Below are 18,350 nucleotides of genomic sequence, written 5' to 3' on the forward strand. Positions count from 1 at the left end.
GACTGCGCCTTTGAATCGTGTGCGTTTGTCGGTGATCGTGAAACGCCGAGCTGCATATTGGACTGCGTGCCAGTGTGCACGTATACCCACACACGAGCCCGAGCGCATCGCAATGACAGTCCACGCACACATGCACAAAAGCCACAGATACACGCACATCTGCCTGTGTATCGTGTGTATGTGCCAAGCTGACAAGTGTGCGTGTACACAGACACAGAACGGGACGCGTGCGAGGCAGCTCCGTACAAGTGTTGGTGCGTGTACGAACATCGAGAAAATCAATGGTGTGTTGGCCGAGCCGCGGCGGCCGATGACGTCTGCGTCCCGCCTCGTGTCTGTCCAATGCCGAGGAGAATATCCCCACCCGGGCCGAGTTTCGGCGACCCCACTGCGCAGTTAGGCGCCAGGCTGTGCAGCAGCCAACGTTACCTCGACCCTATGCGCGCGCGCACGAACGGGTTTACGCTTGGCGTAGCGCGTACACCAGGCAGCGTGCTCATTTCCGATCAAGCGATCGTACGGCTCGCACACGCGCGACAACTACAATTGACATTCTCGATACGTTATATAAATATATATATATTAAAATTATTACACACACATATATATAGATATATATTGCACATAAATATCAAATTGTCATACGTATATCTATATATATTGGATTGTCATCACGATATATATACATATATAATAGCGAGAACAGAGCTAAAGCCAAAATAAATAAAACATATTTTAACGTCTCTCTGCGATTGCGTATCACATTGCGAAATAAAGCAGGAAGCTATTGACGAGGCGATTTTCCGCATACTATCCAACGCGCACGTTGATCTGTCACATTGCAAGTAGGTGGAAAATAGCTCGTCTATGTGGTTTCTCTTCCAGTGTGGGCTTTCTGATTCATTCGCAAACGCGAACGCAGAAAACGAGTGTGTATAAAATAGTAGCAGTAGCAGCAGCAGCAGCAGCAGCATCAGCAACAGCAGACGCAGTCAAAGCCGCAGCAGCAGCTATAGCACTTTGGAGGCCAGACTAGTGTGAGAGAGTTCTCGATTTGACGCGAAAGCGAGAGGGAGAAAGATCGAGAGAGAAACAAAAAGTCAAATTGAGCAGTTGGCTGCAGCGCGCTTGTGTTTACGGAACTACTGCTGTAACAACGACACTTGGATTACTTGGTTTTGTGTGCGCGCAGCCTAGAGCTCGCACTGCTAGAGCCGATATCTAGCACACGGAGAGCGAGCGAGAGAAGCAGCAACTACGGCCACGGCTAGCAAGGCATCGTCGTCTCTGCGGGGTACGCTTGGGCGCCACAAAACGGATCGACGAAACGAAGCGCCATCGTGCGCTGGAGCGACAAGGCCCAGCCAGATCTGCAGCTACAGCGGCAGCACTAGGAGTTGGACAGTCCAAGTGCCGGTATTCAAGAGTCGGTGACCAAACGCGATCGACCTCCAACTGCCGGCTCTTAGGCCACTTCGTCAGGCTTGCATCGAGGACTTGTTATTGCCTAGTCATCGGACACGAATCGAGCGGACGTTGCTCTAACGTCTACTGTACGCGTTCATTTCCCATAAGTTCAGTGCAGTACTCGCCGGCGACGGTTAAATCGAACAAGTCGAGATGGCGTTCATGATGCCAGTGGTCAAGAACGAGTGGGATATCTACAAGACCAACCGTAGCAGGCGCTCGTCCGAGTGTTCGAATCCTCAGGCGTGTCGAAGCAGAAAGGTGAGTTCAATTCGACAAATTATTCAAAATCCACGACATTTCTATGCCGCCTTCTATAACAGACTGTGCATGTACCCAAGCATGTGAAAGTGTTGTGTATGGAAAAAATTGACGGCCGTCGCGAAAGGCATCGCGACGTATACAAGTGCTCAAGAGTTCGCGAGTTGCCATGGCTCCGATAGTGTGAGGCCTTGACTGTCAGTTTTGTTTATCAACTGTGCGGATCGATGCCTTTCGTAGTCGGCGTCGTTTGGGTTCTTTACCTCGCATGCATTTTCAAATTTGCCTCGTGAAAATGTGCAGTTCGATTTTTAAAATTTCAATTGATTCGAGTGTGTGGATAATTTACCCGTGCGAATCATAGATGTTTACTAATGTGCATGTTAAAACGCCTCTCGCCTAGCGTTAAGCGCTTCGACCCTCTCATATATTTATAGAGCCATATCGATTCATGCCTATTCAGTATCAACGACAGCACCGATAAAAAATTGTTGCACTAGTTGGTCTTTTTGACGTCTCACGATTCGTTCAGTGAGTTCACGTACACGAAAATAATCGAATGACCAAACGACGCCACAGAAAGTGTCAGTGATATAACGATGCAAAATCGCCCGTACGTTTGCGCACCGTTTCGTGTAAAAGTCATCGACAGCGAATCGAATAATAAAAATATTTTCATTCGGTGGCGAAAGAGCGTCGAGCGTGGATTAAAATTCGAGGTCTCACGAGACCCGTTGCGAGGTCTCTGCCTTATTCCGGAAATACGATAACATGCACAACTCAGCTAAGCAAACATTGCCCCTCTTTACGCATAATAAATTTTCGAAACGATCGTGCAAGTAGTGTCGAATTACAAAATTGCGAAGCTTTCCAATGACTGTTCTTCGAAAAAAAAGTTTTTTTTCTACCGGACCTGCTTCTTTTTCTAGCACGCACAATACAAAACGTATTGTGTTCTCTTTGCACGCGATATAATTGCAAATCGATAAGTATTAGTCTTGCACGCTTCTTTGAATTTCGAGCTCGATGTAAGCGCATATGCACTTTCATGTAGTACGCATTACTTTTACTGCAGTCGGAGCAGACGCATTTAAATATAGCGCTCGCGTACGTCTCGGGGATTCTTGTATACTTAATGAACGCAACGACGCTCTACATTTCTCCACTTGTAATTCCTGAGCGTTTTTATGTTATTTTTAGTGAAAATGTGAACGTTAACCTTCGTAGCTGAAATTGAACTAATTAGAGCGAGTTGATTATTATCGACGCAGCATAGGAGCGAGGAAAAAAGGCATAAAGAATGGGGCCAATTGACATATAGCCGACATCGACGTGCAACGATTATTTAGTTATTTGGAAATTTGTAAACACTCGGCGCACAAATAAGGAAAAATTCATTGCATCGAGTGGGAAAAATAAAAAAAGGAAAAATAAAAAAAGGAAAGACGCAAAGATATTTTTGAACGTCACAGAGCTATTTAAAATTCAAATTTGGATAATCTATTGAGACGCCGATATTTTTAGAAACAAACACGTCATTTAACGCAATGATAAAACTAAAATTTTTCGCCGTTTACATAGGTATACACTGGGGTTTGGACATCTCTTCAAAAGTGCCGCGACACTGAAAATTTTAGTTTTTCCCGCATTTTCCACTTCTGGAGTCATCCGTTTTCGCTTTTTTTTTTAATTCGAAATGTTATGAATATTTTAGGGACAAATTACATGATACCTGTTTTGTTTATAACGCAAGCCTCTTTTCATTTTTACGCTTCAGTAAACGAGAGACGCAGATAACAGAAAACGATCGATTAACGTATGCGACGCGAGGTTCATACAAGAATCGTACAACGAACTTGCTTATCCATATCCTTACTAGTTTTTCGCAATGACTTTTGTTACGAGCTCGAGTATATGCATGTGTGTGTAAACTAACAAGCCCACCGCTGCATAAGCCTATACAAGTATAGGTGAGCTGTCACGTGATTCATGCATAGCGGTGCTATTGACTCGCAAAAGTCGTATACCTGTGTTTGTGTGTAAATACACAATTGCACGTGACATTGCATCATATGATACATACAGATACGCATCTAACTTTTCATTCCGAAGTCAAAGGAAGACCGCGAGAGATTATACTTGAGTTCTATGCGTGCGAGGAAAATGTTTATCGAGTTAGCACTTTGGAATTATTACTCATTTGCTAAATATTCTTCATCGGATCGAAGACATGCGAGTGAGTAACGTGTGTGTAGCTTCCTCGTGCCTTCAACGGTCTGGGGGCGACTTGACACGCATTCACAGACGCACTTGCGTAAACTATTTAAACGCTCCAGCATTGACGTATCACAAAAACGCATAAAAGTATTCTTTTTTGTCAGCCAAGTTTAACATAAAGAAAATCCGTTATTATCCCGCTTATGACTGGACCTTGAATGAACGCGAATTTATGCGCCATATTATAGTGCAATAACTACATCATTATTTCATTTCAACGAAACATTAAGAAAATATCGCCTTGCTTGGTCATCCGATTGCGCCTCGTTATGTAGTCTAACAAATAGCTCCGATTTTCATGTTCGCTGAGTTTAAATCTTATCCGTATCCTTCGTGATCGGCCCTGGTGGTCGCGGCTCGTTACATATAGAATAACACGCGATGACGAAAATATTTACCATGCCCCGTGCCGGTTTTTTATAATAAATTAATCGACCAACACAATCACAAGCTTATGCGAATGATTTTCTTTATCAGAGTGGTTTCTAAAATTAGCTCTGGTGGCATCATGAACAAATAATTTGGTGGCATGTTGTGCAGCAATAATAAAGGCGCTCGTCAACAAATGCATTTCTATAATCGAGTAAAATCTCGCGAAAATAGTTGCTGTGTAAAATCGATTAACTCATCTCCATATTTGATTTATATCTTATTTAACCAAAACTTATGTGGAGATCGGGATTGCAAGTTCACGTCTTAACCAAGTTTACTGGGTTTCATTTGGAAAATTGTTAAAATAGTTAGTACATAAATAAAAATTATGTCCACTTTATCGATCTATTGATGCTAGCCATTCATATTTGATTTTCAGACTAATGTGATTTTGACCTCGGGTCATGTGCTAACACGTATGTACGACTACCAAGTTTCAAGTAAAAATAATTTATTATAACTCACAATAGAATTAGAATGAAATTTTTACGGGTTGTATGAAAAGTAGGGGTGCCCTCGTAACCGCGTGTGACCCGCGAGACCGTACCGAGACAGTCATTCATGCTGCCACTGTCGCTCAAATCCGACCTAGAGCTCATTCATTGAAATCTTTCCGCGAGCTTTCGTTTGTTTGTGCGACTTATCCGTTATGTGCGCGTGACTTTTTTATACATATAAAAAAATATATTACGTCGGCAAATACGGGCTTATGACAGCCGCCTAACTGCAGTAAATAATTCGCATTTAGAATGACCTCTTAATGTTGGCGCGTCAGAGCGGATCGATAAATTGCGCCGAGACAACTTGCCATGCGATTTACGTAATCAAAACGAGAACGAATTAAGGAGCGATTGATTTGATTTTATTAATACATTGCACTGATTTTTAATGACTCCTGTTTGTATGTATGTATGTGCTTCTAAAGTCAATGTGCAGCGCACACGCATTTATTTTCAAATCATAATAATACTTTTTATATATCGTAATTAGCGATTCCATCGGTCGACACTTTTTATTTTTAACTCGGCTGCGGAATGATAAAATTAAATCCTTCGGTGACGTCGACGGGACATCAGCATTTCGCAATTCGTACGCGCGTACTCGCGATTAAAAGTTTTCAGGGTTCTCTCTAAAACACGAAAGCAAAAGCAAACTCTCAAGGGTGAACTTGTAACGAACTCGTCGTTGTACGAGCTCTTATCGAGTAGGGTAATGCACATTCGTGATGTGAAATTGTGTGCTGCGCGTTACGCGCGTTCGCTACTTGACTATTTAATTCCTATTTTTTAGCTAAAAGCCACGAGTCTTTCTGCGCTGATTTTAGTTGTTTTTTGACTCACGCTTCTAACAGCTATCCATATGCAAAAAAAGACTTTTTCTGAGTGAGTGGTACAAGAGAAAAAAATTAAGAAGCAGTCGATTAATAGTTCATGTTCAGAGATCATTAAGTTTTTCATAAAATAAAAATGATTACGATTATGGCGGCGATTATGGTTGCTCGAAATCATTAAATCCGAACTTTCAGACAAGAAAAAAAAAGGAGTAGAATATGGACGTTAAGCCAGTCGAAAGTGTTCCAAAGAAGGCGCACGTGCAGTCGATCGAACTTGCGTGTTCGCACATGGGAAGTTCCCATCTCGCGCAGACTCCCGAAAAGTCGCCGCGCGCATTTTTCGTACGAATTAAAGCAGCTCGCGTATAATCGGCTCAACTTATCGGCCTTGTCTGGAGCTCAGCTGCAGCGGCATTATATCGCCAGACAGGCTGGCAAAAAGTGCACGTTATGTATAATAGAAGGGGGAGAGTCGTATGCAGACACTTTTACGTGCGTGTCTCGCACACATACGCACATATACAGGCGGAGACGCGCGCGCTCTCACACTTACATCGAACGAATAAAGCCGGTAAAAAGAGCGAGAAAGCAATAATAACAATGACGATGAACCAGACACGTGTTATGGGCTTGTGGCTCCTACAAGTTTCTGCAGTCTTGGCGCTGGATTCCTTATTTATGATTATTCCCTGCTCGAAATAAATTTTTCCTAAAAATACCGACGATTTCCTTAAACAAAGAAGCTATAGTTTTTAGTATGTTTACGTATTAACTCTACGTTGGCCTTAAAATTTGTTGCATTAGCTTTTCAGGATCGAGAACAATTGTCACCAGTATGTAAATCATACAAATTCGTGCAACCCCGAGTAATAATAGCACGTCGGGAAAAATTTAAACCTATCGATCCTCCGAGCGCTACAATAAAAGCTGTTCTAGTTTCCAACTGCAGAAACTATAAGCTCCGTATAATGTAATCCGTATAATGTTTACACAGCTCGATTCGGCCTTGACGAGACTGTACCCATCGTTGTATTCGCAAACGCATATTATAAGTACGTATCGATACGCTACAATACGAAAACGCGATAAACCAAAATCTTTACGAGTATCGGTTTGATTGCAGACTATGTGCAAAGGAACAGTTTCACGTCTGTGTATATTTACAGCAGTAATATAATCTAAGGCGTACGCGAGCCCACAGTTTTTACTCGCTAAACGAGTCATATCCGGTGGGAGTTCAATTACGCCGATTGCGAATGTATGCGTTTATGTATATACTCAGTGCGCGCGCATACACTCGCACACATTTTGTCGGTATTATTACGCGTAGATAGACTACGTGCAGCGACATTAAAGGCTATTTTTAGCCGCAAACACAAGTGTCGAGAGCTATTTTCGATGTGTAATTTGTTTACACTCCGAGATCTACTCGTGCACGCCTCGGATGAATGGATATAGAGGATAGTATACTCGCAGCATAAAATTAATCACACGGCTAATGAAATGAAAAACAAGCGAACGAGTTGTATGCGTCAAGATCCGTGCGCGCGACGCAGTTCGATGCTTTAGCCTCACGTCGCATTCTCCTGAATGCTAACGCAGAGAAATCATAATCCTTGCGAGCGCGGCATTTTTCAAGCAAAAATCATTCCGTCTTTTCCTTGTTGCTCCTCGAGATAATTTATTCACATTTCTGCGATAAAGGTCGACCGATAGTGTGTTACTTTCCTGCGGTTGGACAAACCCGTCGACTTGTGCTTTCGACTGATCTTGAAAAATTTGCAAAAATAAATGTTCTTATAAAACCGTATTTTTTCATTACTTTGAAGCCATTCGATTGAAAAGTTTAACCTTCGCGTTCTCTGATCTAAAATTAGTTTCCATTCGCAGAAGAAATAAATAAAAACGATGCTTTTTAAATTAATGCATCGCTTTATTATTAGCTCCGCATACTCACGAGGCTTTGTTTGTTAACGTCGACAGAGTAAACATGCGTATCATAGGTGTTTCGACCGAATGCAATAGCGTGCAGTGTCAATGTTGTGTGTCAGGTTGGCTGCAGCCGCTCGTGACCCGATATCGCGTACAATGTTGCTTTATTAGTTTAATTGACTGAGAATAGCAGAATCGATATGGCTTGCTCTAATTATACATGTTGTATTGATAAGTTAAGAGCTGAGTAAGTTGGGAAGAGACACTAACACGTGGCATGTGCTTTGCTGATTTTCTGTTACAGATTTCGGAGTGCTCCAAGTCGGAAGGCCCGTCGTTGTCAACATCGCCGGGTTCGGATTTTCTAACGTCACCGGCGCACCGGTCGGTGCCCATAAACAGCCGCATATCAAGAACTTCGTCTCGCGCGTCCCAGAACTCGCTCCAATCGCCGAGCAAAAGTACTGGCTCCTCGCCACCAAAGACCGGCAGCTCGGGCTCGTTAAACAAGTTTCACAACCGGCTCGTGGACAAGCTCAAGCGCTCGCTGAGGCGGGCCGAGGACAGCTCCGACGACCAGCGCAACCTGTCGTGAAAAAATCAAGGGGTTTTGGGCCGACCGCCCCCGTACGGCTCGAAACCGCTGGACGTCGCGACGGCCAGGCGCACCTCGGCACCGCAGCCGATCTCGAGCAGCGCAGCGTCGAGTCGCGCCGCCGCTATCAGTACGAGCGCCGATGACGAGCAGGAGGACGACGAGGTGGACCAGGTCGACGACGACGAAGTCGACTTGGACGACTATGTCGACGACGTCGACGACGTGCCGGTGGACGACGAGGCTTACAGCGGCCTCAGTCGCGCTTACCTAGAGAAGCTCGCCATCGACATCGATCCGAAGCGTCGCAACAACAACGACAGCAACAAAAGCGTTTGGCAGCGGTAGCCTGATCCGCTCGCTGCTAGTCAACGAGGCTTCCGAGAGCTCGTTTCGCGCTCGGTCTCCTCCCGAGGCGGCTGCCCCGCAAAGACGCCTCGTCGATGGCGTCCTTGGCTCGTGGGCCTCTCCGCTCTCTCTCCGTTTCTCTCTCTCGCGCGCGTCAAGGCCATCCTGGTGCGACGCAAAAACGGCGTCGGCTGACCGAACGAGTGGCAAAACAGTGAAAAGTCTGTGCCTGTCCGTCTGCCTCGCGGATGAGAGCGCGCTGCGATCGCGCGACCTCGTGCACGCCGGATCGCCCACGGTCTTGTTAAATCACGCACTGCACGCATTGAGGACGCCACGCGCTGGAGCAAAGGTAATGATGCTTCCTTCACTCAATACTGTCTGGATGATACATCACTAAGAAGAAAGACCGTCGATGAGAGATATAAAAATGGTTCTCCACCATCCGACGGGCAAAACGAGAGGGTTCAGGTGTCTCTGTGTCTGTCGCTCCCAAATTTTTCTTTTGGCTTGGGGACGCATCTAACTATCGTCAGACCAACTACCGCCGTTAACCGCAACCACTACAACCAATGTTCAACCAACCATCACCAACCACCACCACAGCCACAGTCCCAATTTGATTCGCGAGCGAGGCCGCGTCGAACCATAGGTTTATGCACAAAGTCACGCCGTTTTTGTCCTTCCGTCGTTTAGCTGTCAGGTCGTTTGCTAGATCGAACAAAGCGAAGCAAAAACAAAAACCCAACAACATTCGACGCTAGGTCAGGACGTCCAATGTCCAACTTGGTAGCAATATCAGCTAGGCCGACAAAGGACAAATTCCACACTACGAGCTGAAAGCGTGTGTGTTTAGGTGTGCGTGTTTCTTCTCGTCAAATTCTCAGATATACCAGCAACCGAGAAGAGCACCGAGCTTAAATCGATCGATAATCGCATATTCCTCTCGCGACTTTCGCTCGCATCGATCCAACGATCGATCGAATTGTCTTCGGTTGCACATTTGGTCTGTGTTCAGGCGAGAGCAACGACAAAATTCAAATGGCACTTCGACAAAGGCTCTCGTCCACGATATCCAAGCACTATTATCTCTTCTCGTACGCGCAGTATTAAAAGCCTATTATCAACGATTTTCTCGCCGCAGAGTGCCGATATCGCCGTTTCCTGAAAGTGCTTCATCGTCAAAAAAAAGAATAACATCTGGTTCAAACACCTCAGTACGTGTTTTTTCTAATGCACGCACGCAGTCTCTCCTGTAGTGGCGATATTTTCTGCCCACATCTAAATACGCAACTTTGCAGACGTATATATAACGAAATATAGAGCGTTGTTACATAAATATGCGAATGATCTAGGCGTCTATATCTAAGTAACCGACTGAGAATTCATCCGAGACGTAGTTCAGTGACACTTAGGGGCGTTAACTTACACGGAAAAATTGTTCGTAAAAAATATTAATCAACATAGTTAAGTATGCGTAATACAGGCACATATTATACTTAAACGTAATATGTGGACGATTCAATAATGATAAATGTTATAATCATCCGTTTTACTGAACAAATTTCAACTAAGCTTTAGATATTAATGCAGATATGTAAAATGTTTGTTCGTTCGTTCGGTGTACTTGGGTCTTTTAGATGTACTTATTTCTGAAATAATAAAGCAAGTAATTTAAGGCTAAGACAATTTCACATAACTAGTTTTCTCGGATAAGATGAACTAGCTTCAAATGGATTCTCAGTCGCAGTTGTCGTTGCGATAATCTAAGGGACGTTGGAATGAAGGAGTGTTGCGATGATACAAAAAAAAGTTACACAATCTCACTAGCTTGAACCTTACCAGCATCACCGATCAATTTTTATGAAAAAAGTACATTTGTTTTTTCATGAGTTTTCAATGAGCATCTCAATAAATTGAGCAATATTTTCAAATACACGCATATGTACTGGCAGCTGTTTCTATTGACAAGTTCTAGAGTGATGTTATTAAAGTTCAAGGTAAAATGCGATGTAAGCGAACTAATTTAGCGTAGGAGAATCAGATTTTTCAAAAAAGTTAAATAAATCTGCTTGCCTATCAACTGAATTTTGTTTTATTTTTTTTTCATTATGGGATTTTCATAGTATTGAAGATCGCGCAAGTATTGATTAAGACGCGAGACTGAAAAAAATTTATTTATTAGAAAAAATCATAAAGAACTATTAAACTTTTAGTTTAGAATGAGAGAATGTTTCGAAGGAATCAGTTAGGCATTAACAAAGTGACGCGATCCTATGAAACTAGAGCCTGCTTAATTATAGACAGATAGAGACTTATCTAAGTATTCATAAGCAGCGTTTCGTGCTTTCAAGTACTTATATATGTGTATGAATTAAATGTATGTATACGAATGACCAAATCGTACAAAAATCACTCACTCGTACATGAAAATTTCAAACCTATCTTAAATTTTGAAGTGTACATTAAAAATGTGCACCGAGTCGCTTTTATTACGGTCTCTGAGCGTGAAACAGTCAATCAGACGAATTCAACTTGCACATCATCAATTCGACTCAGTCTTGAGACAGCAGCTTCGAACATCGTTTATCGATAAAAGACGTATTAGTCATCTTATCGTTGCTCGGAGCACGCGATGCGCACTCGCTAGAAACGTGATTGTACGGTGAATTTTTTTGACAGCTTGACGAAGACGTCCTCTGCTTGTGAGTGCTTTTTGTACGAGAGCAGTTACGTAGGTGAGAGCAGTCTTATGCGAGAGTGTGTGTGTATTGGGACGTGAATATACATTCGTTTGCGCGCCGAAAATCGTATCTTTTCTTGGCTTCTCCGAGCCTGAGAGCCGAGCAGCGCAGCTCGATTTCACATCAATTGGCGCTCTTTCTTTCTTTCTCCGCCGCATGGAGAAGAAAAGAAAGGCGCGGGAAAGCGAATGTCGAAAAAAGAAAAAAAAGGAACGAAACAAAGGAGTTAACAAAAAATTAATAGCCGAGCTGCTCTGATAAGAGAAATCGTACATGTATGCGGATTTGGAAGAAGCTCATGCGATATTTGACGCATCAATAACTGTCATTGTTGGTGGACTCGGTTACGCATTAGTCTCTTTTATGCAAGGTAACAGTTTTGCGTTCGCGATTGTTCGGCAAATGGTATTGCCGCGATTGTTATTATTCGTGGATCTTTTGAGTCACGCGCGCGCCGCCACCGGCTTACGTGAGCGCACATCGTCGCGGTGGCACCGACGTTTCGCCGAACGGATTCGTTTCTAGCAATTGTGATAAATAACGAGCACAAAGAAGAGAAAAAAAAGTCACAAACGAGTTTGTCCGCGCTCGAGTTCGAAATCGTCACATTTTCCAGTACGAAAATCTTCGCAACTGAGAATTGCGCAACAACGTCGGTGATTTGTTGCGTCAACTATTGCAGGTGAAAAGAGAGGAAAAAAACAGCGTATTATTGCGTATAGAACTGTTCGATCTCGCACTCGTCGCAGAGTGAATTTTTTCGAATACTTTTAATTCGCCTACATACACTTATTTAGCTATTTATTCAAGAATGCGTGCTATTAGTCGATTATTAGTATGGCTAAAAGTCGAGCGAAACGGACAGGTGATTAGAAATCGCGGCCAGACTCATTTAATCAATGCACTCGAACGAATTAGCGACTCACCCCTCGATTGTCCCTCGAAAAAGCTCCAAATATAACGCTGACTCGTTCGAACATTTCCGCTTTGACGTTCCGCTTTGGCAAAATTTAAGGTCATTTTTTCTGACGATCAGAGTTTAACAATAAGTAACTATTTTCTCATGATTTGAAAGAGACATAAGAAAAGAATTAAGGAGAGGTAGGAGATGGACCTTCGCCTATTGAGTAGTTTTCCGTCAAATCGTTTGCTTGTGTGTTTGTTGTGACAGTTTGAAATACTTTTGCCATTTGATTCTTTTGCAAAGTTCCAGTTTATTCCAAGGCTTTGCTTTATTCCGTGATGAGTATGATGGAGCTGTAGCAATCACTGCAGAGCACCATACTTGTCTTGGGCGAAAAGCTCGAAAGCTCGAATAGGCTCTCGGAAATTTTACAAACGACCAATCGAAAGGGTTAAGTATTTAGCTCTATCCCGATAAACGTGGCGAGATGAACGACTTTTGACGGACTTATCAATCGATCGGTGAAGATCAGCTCTGTCGTCTCCTTAAAGTTTTGTAAAATTTTTTAAAAGTAATATTTTTATAAAAAATTTGATTTGATGAACTTTTTTAACGAAGGCAAACACTTCGAACTCGAGGCTTTTGGCTATCATTTATTTCGCACGTCTTTTTCGGCAATTGTTGTTGACGCGGCAATATTTGGAAAAGGCCGAATTATGAATCGGCATCGAGCTCTGGGTTCGAGTGTTCGCCTTACATGTAAATATTTAATAGAAATTCTTAAATTTGCAGCAGCTCGCTCACGCAATGCTCAACGTACATTGCACACAGCGGTTTCGAACGTCAAAACCACTTTGATTTTTTTTCAGAGGAAATTCGACCGGCAAAAATAGTAAGCTTTGACACATCACCTGCCGCTGGCTTTTCCTTTCGGTAAAATAATTTTTTTCTACTCTTCGAACAATCGACAAATATTATATGAGAAAAAAGAAAAGAGACGTTTGAGCTTTACGAAAATGCAAAAAATAAATCTTTTAAAATCTTGAAAGCAACAAATATTAATTGATATAAATGAATACTGTACGTGTATAACTCTGTGATATCATAAGCGATAAGATAGAATTATTTTGCATTAATCAAACACTATAAGAAAAAGTAACGAGATGCAGAAAACTTCGAACAGCTAGAGTTGTGTCTGCACTGAGAAAGAAATATTTTTTAAATTCAAATTGTGATACTAATTATTTTATTGAATAAATGTGAGAATCTCTATTTACAACGTACGATCTTTTAAATAATTATTCAAGGTTAACGCTAAAGTAAGTTATTGATACGGTAATTGATACGTTTAATAAAGCAATGGAAAAAATTGTATCTTTTTTTTATTATGAAAATTAATTTAGAAAAAATTTAAAAAAAGTTAATAAATAATTTTTTTCTTGGTGCAAAATGACTTATACGGTAATATATGGCAAAAATAAAGAAAGCGAAGAAACGCAAAAATTAATATCAAAATTTTATTCGGATAAATAACTTGTATTGATACATGAAGATTCCTTTGAAAGCGTCTTTCAGCTTGTACAAAGCGATCAAAATTCCTGTGACTACTCATAAATTAGGCAAAGTAGAAAATTATTGGCAATTTGTTACAAATTGATTAGATGTACATAAGAATAAAACTATTATCAATAACTGAGCGCTTCCGCGTGTCGTCGGATATTATGTTTAAGGCCGTTCGTCGGTAGCTCATATGGCTTTATTAGTAAAAAAAGACTGCTTAAAAAAACGAAAAGTTTGATAAGTGGGATGGTATGAATAATCGTCAAATTAATGCGTTTTTATTGGAGCAAACTTTTGAAAGCCATTGAAATTTCTGACAAAAAAATTATGTTTCAACGCCAAATTCAATTTAATAAAAAAGTTCTGAAATTTTGTTTTTTATCCTTAAGTAATGCTTGAGTTTTCAAACATACATTCATTTAAAAATGTATTCAAATATCATTTGTAATCGCCAACTTTTTTTTCGAATTACTGAAAAGCTCGATATGGTCTCGTTTGAAAGTTTGCACCAGTGAAAATGTATTCTTAACGATTCAAAGCGGGATACGCAAAAGAAAAAAGGGATGCACTGTGTATTTATTTTAACCAACAATTCAGTTTTGAAAATTGATGAATGAGACGACTTATATTGCTATAAAACAATAAAATAACGCAAGACAGTTTTAAATTTTATTCGTCTATACTTTTTACAGAAAAATATTTTACGAAAACAGCTGTGCTGTTTTTATATAGAAATGAAATACCAAAGCAATAGATGCTATTATCTGTAATTACTCGTTCAAAATACATTGATGACCACTGCATGTTCCTCAATTTGCAATTTTCAAAAGTTTTGTCGTAAGTTTCAATTTATTAAAAAAATATAAATTAATGATATGTTTTATAATTCGATCTTTATATATTTCATTGCCGCGAATGATGTTTTGATCACAGTGTTTAATTGTTCACATGATAAACATTATTCTTAGCGAGAAGAAAAATTTCGGGTCATTTGAGCTGATTTTTATTGAGAATGAGTGAAGAGGAGATGAACGTTGAAATTTGAACCAAAAAAATAATTCAACAACCAATGGCATTTAGTGAATTTTAGTAGCATTTTGCGCCTAAGTTTTTAAGAAAAACTGCCAAAACTTTTGAGATATCAAACATTTTGGACGGACGTAACAGCCAACTGTCGTAAAAAATATTCATGCCTAATTTTGAAGTTATCTTCATAAAGAGAACAATAAACAAAAATTCAACTGTCATTCAAAATCGATCAGAAATAGTAAAGAAATGGTAAACGTTTTTCTTTCTCTTCATTCGTTATGTTTGAATTTCACTGCCAAAAGGCCATCAGGACCTTGTAGGCTAGCCGCGAAGGAGCAGTCGCAGCCCCGTGTATGAGTGCTTCGTTCAAGAGGCGCATTTTTGTATATGATATAGTTGATTCTTATTTTTTTCTATTTTTTTTTCGGCAGAAATAGAAAAGAACAATTAGTGTCTAGACATAAATATAGTATATAATATTTGCAATGTACATCGCGTCGCTCGTTCAGCTCACCCTGTGTTTTATCGTTAAACATACTCTATCTATGTTTATATGTATGAATATTATATAAATTGCATAGTGAAACTCTTACGTGTAGCGTATCAGGGAGTCATTACATTGTCGTTGAACACACTCACAAGTCTGCAATACTAATACTAATTTGATCCGTCGTTTCTTATCATCGTCGAGTTTTAATATAATTCGTTATTTGTCACGTACAAAAATTATTCAAAAAGTTACGTTGATTCATCTACCAAGCAAATCATTTTCTTATAGAAACATTAGCTTTTAAGTATACACTTCGTATAATTAATACTATTTATAAGTAAAATGAGAATAAATATTTCGAGAAGCTGTGCTCCTCGAGTATCAAACAGTATTGATTGCGTAATGCGTGCGGAGTATTCAAATTTTGCGCGTCCATGTATAATAAACACTAAGAGGCGTTTAACTCTGCATGGCTCAAAATAAAAATCTAGCGTAATTGGGGAGACCATTGTGTTAAAGAAAGCGGCAATAATGACAGTAGTATACGGGCTAGCATAGGCGGATCCCCTATTTTGTTATATCTAAATTTTGAGCTATTGCTAAATGAAGCGCCACGAAGTGTGCATTGTGAGATTATTTTCTCAGTATAATAAAAAAGAGTGTGCCTATACATATCTGCATGGATAATGATGGGCATTCACGCACGAGTTGAGGGAAAGCGAAAATAGTTGAAAATAAAAAGTTAGCGAGCGAGCGATGCGATACGAGCACATTCCATGTTTATTAAGTATATGATATGCGTACCTAAAATGTAATTTATTAGCGTTTGATATTGTGAGAAGACGAAGAAAAAAATGAAATAATCTTTTAACAAAATTATGATTGAAAAAGTAATACACTATTAAAACAAGCAAGTTAATTTGTCTGCAACATCTTTATTGGATCGTCATAAACGAAGATAGAAAATAAAAGAAGATGACAAAATTATTAAAAATTTCCAACGATAACTCAAAAAATTCTGTTGTACTGATTTTTTTGGATTGTTTCAATATAGATGATTTTCGATCTTACATCTTTGAATTTTATTATTACCCTTTTTCTTGTCCTATCCCATGATATATATTATTTCCAAAAAAATTTCAAATTGATGTTGAAAAATAGTATAATTTGAGTACTTTACAGAATCGATTGCATTGGTTGGAGTAATCATTTCCGCTTGCCACGAGAACGCCGGTCGATCTGTCACTCTTTATAAATATTCATCATCCAGCCACGCGCATAAAAAGTTGCATGGTTCTATTAATAATAGATTATTCATACGTTGGACTGCTTAAGGGGACCAACCTGTGTTAAAAGCTTAAATTCAGCTTCAGCTAAAAATAGTTATATGAATCGAAATAGTGGAAATTTTTTTTTTGTGATAGTAAAATATGTTCATTCTACACCAGATTGACCTAAAACAACTTCTACCCAAGATCTGAAATACCAATTACATCACTTTTTTCATAAGACGAAATGTTGTGTTATAAATCACTTGCCGCACGATCTTGAAAAGAGTTTTTCATCAATATTGATCTATGGGGTCTCAAAATCTTCAGAAAAGTACTCTCGTCCACCTAAGCGGAGCAGAATTTTGAAAAATTGCGTACAACTTTATATACACGTCAAAATGTGCCAATTTTTGAGAAAATTAGTATTTTATCAACACTAGAAGCCATATTAAAGCTTTTGGAAGAAAAACAAACTTTTTTTTTCAAATTCTGCTCCGCTTAAGTGGATGAGGGTACTTTTCTGAAGATTTTGAAACCCCATAGATCAATATTGATGAAAAGCTCACGTCAGAATCGCGTGGCAAGTGAATCCTATTATAATATTAAGTATTATGAAAAAATAAGCGTAATTGGCATTTCAGAGCTTGGATAGAATTTTTTTTTGGTCAATCAGGTGTCTAATAAACATATTTTACGATTACAAAAAAAAAATTTCCACTATTTCGATTTATATAGCTATTTTTTGAATCTAAGCGTTTAACACAGGTCGGTCCCCTTAAGTCAGTTACTTTTTACTTGACGCTCGGTCGCTACTTGAACGATTCGCTTCGATGCAAATATAGATAGCTCTCAGATACGAAATAGAGCGACACACGTGTCGCTCATTGATTGGCCGTGGCACATCGTACACCCATGCTGCTGCTGCATACACGTAAGTACTGCGATCGGTGCATGTGTGCGAGCTCTCACGCACACTTACAACTGAGCTGACAAGCATGAGCCGTTTCGAGCGACACGAGTGCAGTAACCGACCTAGTACAAGGCGAGGAGTGCTCCGTGTGAGCTGGAAACGCGCGGGTCATTATCCATTCATTCTGGTAAACTATTCATGCTTTCGCGACGACGGAGCTTGCATCACTGACCGTCAATTTTTTATTCCTCCTTTTTACTGTGAAAACCATTCATCGCGTTCAAATGTGCCTATCTATCTTGTGCTTTGAAAGAATGGTTGAACATTTTTAAATTTCATGCCTTATTTATCCTAAAAATGCACCGCTGTTGAAAAATCGTATGCTAAAAAGTACTTGTCTTTTTTCATTTATTTTAAAAAGTCCTGCTTTTCTCCTTAAAAATAATCTCTATATAACCCAATGCTATGGACAAGTAATTTTTCTGTGAAGAAAACTGCTTTATCATGTTGAATGACATTTTAAAAATCAATAATAAAAATGATAGAAACAAAAATGCCTTTTAAAAATGGAAAAAGGGCGAAATATTTAATCAATCGCGCTTCTGATTTTCATGCTGGAACTAGTCTATGATTTAGCATGGATGTAGCATGTGGACTGCGTGGCCAGCAGCAGTCGCGCAAGCACGAGTTCATGACAATGGATTAAACAAGCGTAATTGTATATTCCTGTAGGCATAATATGCGAGTGCTCGACGGCGACAATACACACATCGTCACCTCGCGATACGGCGCTCGTC

At 40.2% G+C, this 18,350-nt stretch overlaps 1 protein-coding gene across 2 annotated transcripts; it reads left to right on the top strand.

The window, feature by feature from the left end:
- The first annotated feature begins 665 nt into the window (after positions 1-665).
- LOC106655919 lies at positions 666-13,808 on the top strand. 2 transcript variants are annotated; one of them, XM_014376524.2, is made up of 3 exons: positions 666-1,728; positions 4,817-4,853; positions 8,007-13,808. In XM_014376524.2, the coding sequence occupies exons 1-3, from the start codon at positions 1,621-1,623 to the stop codon at positions 8,441-8,443; spliced, it is 582 nt and encodes a 193-aa protein (XP_014232010.1). In that variant the 5' UTR covers positions 666-1,620; the 3' UTR covers positions 8,444-13,808. The 2 variants fall into 2 exon arrangements, with proteins under 2 accessions (XP_014232010.1, XP_014232011.1); XM_014376525.2 differs by lacking the exon at positions 4,817-4,853 and having other exon boundaries at positions 8,007-8,378.
- Positions 13,809-18,350: the final 4,542 nt, after the last annotated feature.

Source organism: Trichogramma pretiosum, unplaced genomic scaffold, assembly GCF_000599845.2.
Source record: "Trichogramma pretiosum strain Unisexual culture from Peru unplaced genomic scaffold, Tpre_2.0 scaffold63, whole genome shotgun sequence".
In the NCBI taxonomy this organism is placed as follows: domain Eukaryota; kingdom Metazoa; phylum Arthropoda; class Insecta; order Hymenoptera; family Trichogrammatidae; genus Trichogramma; species Trichogramma pretiosum.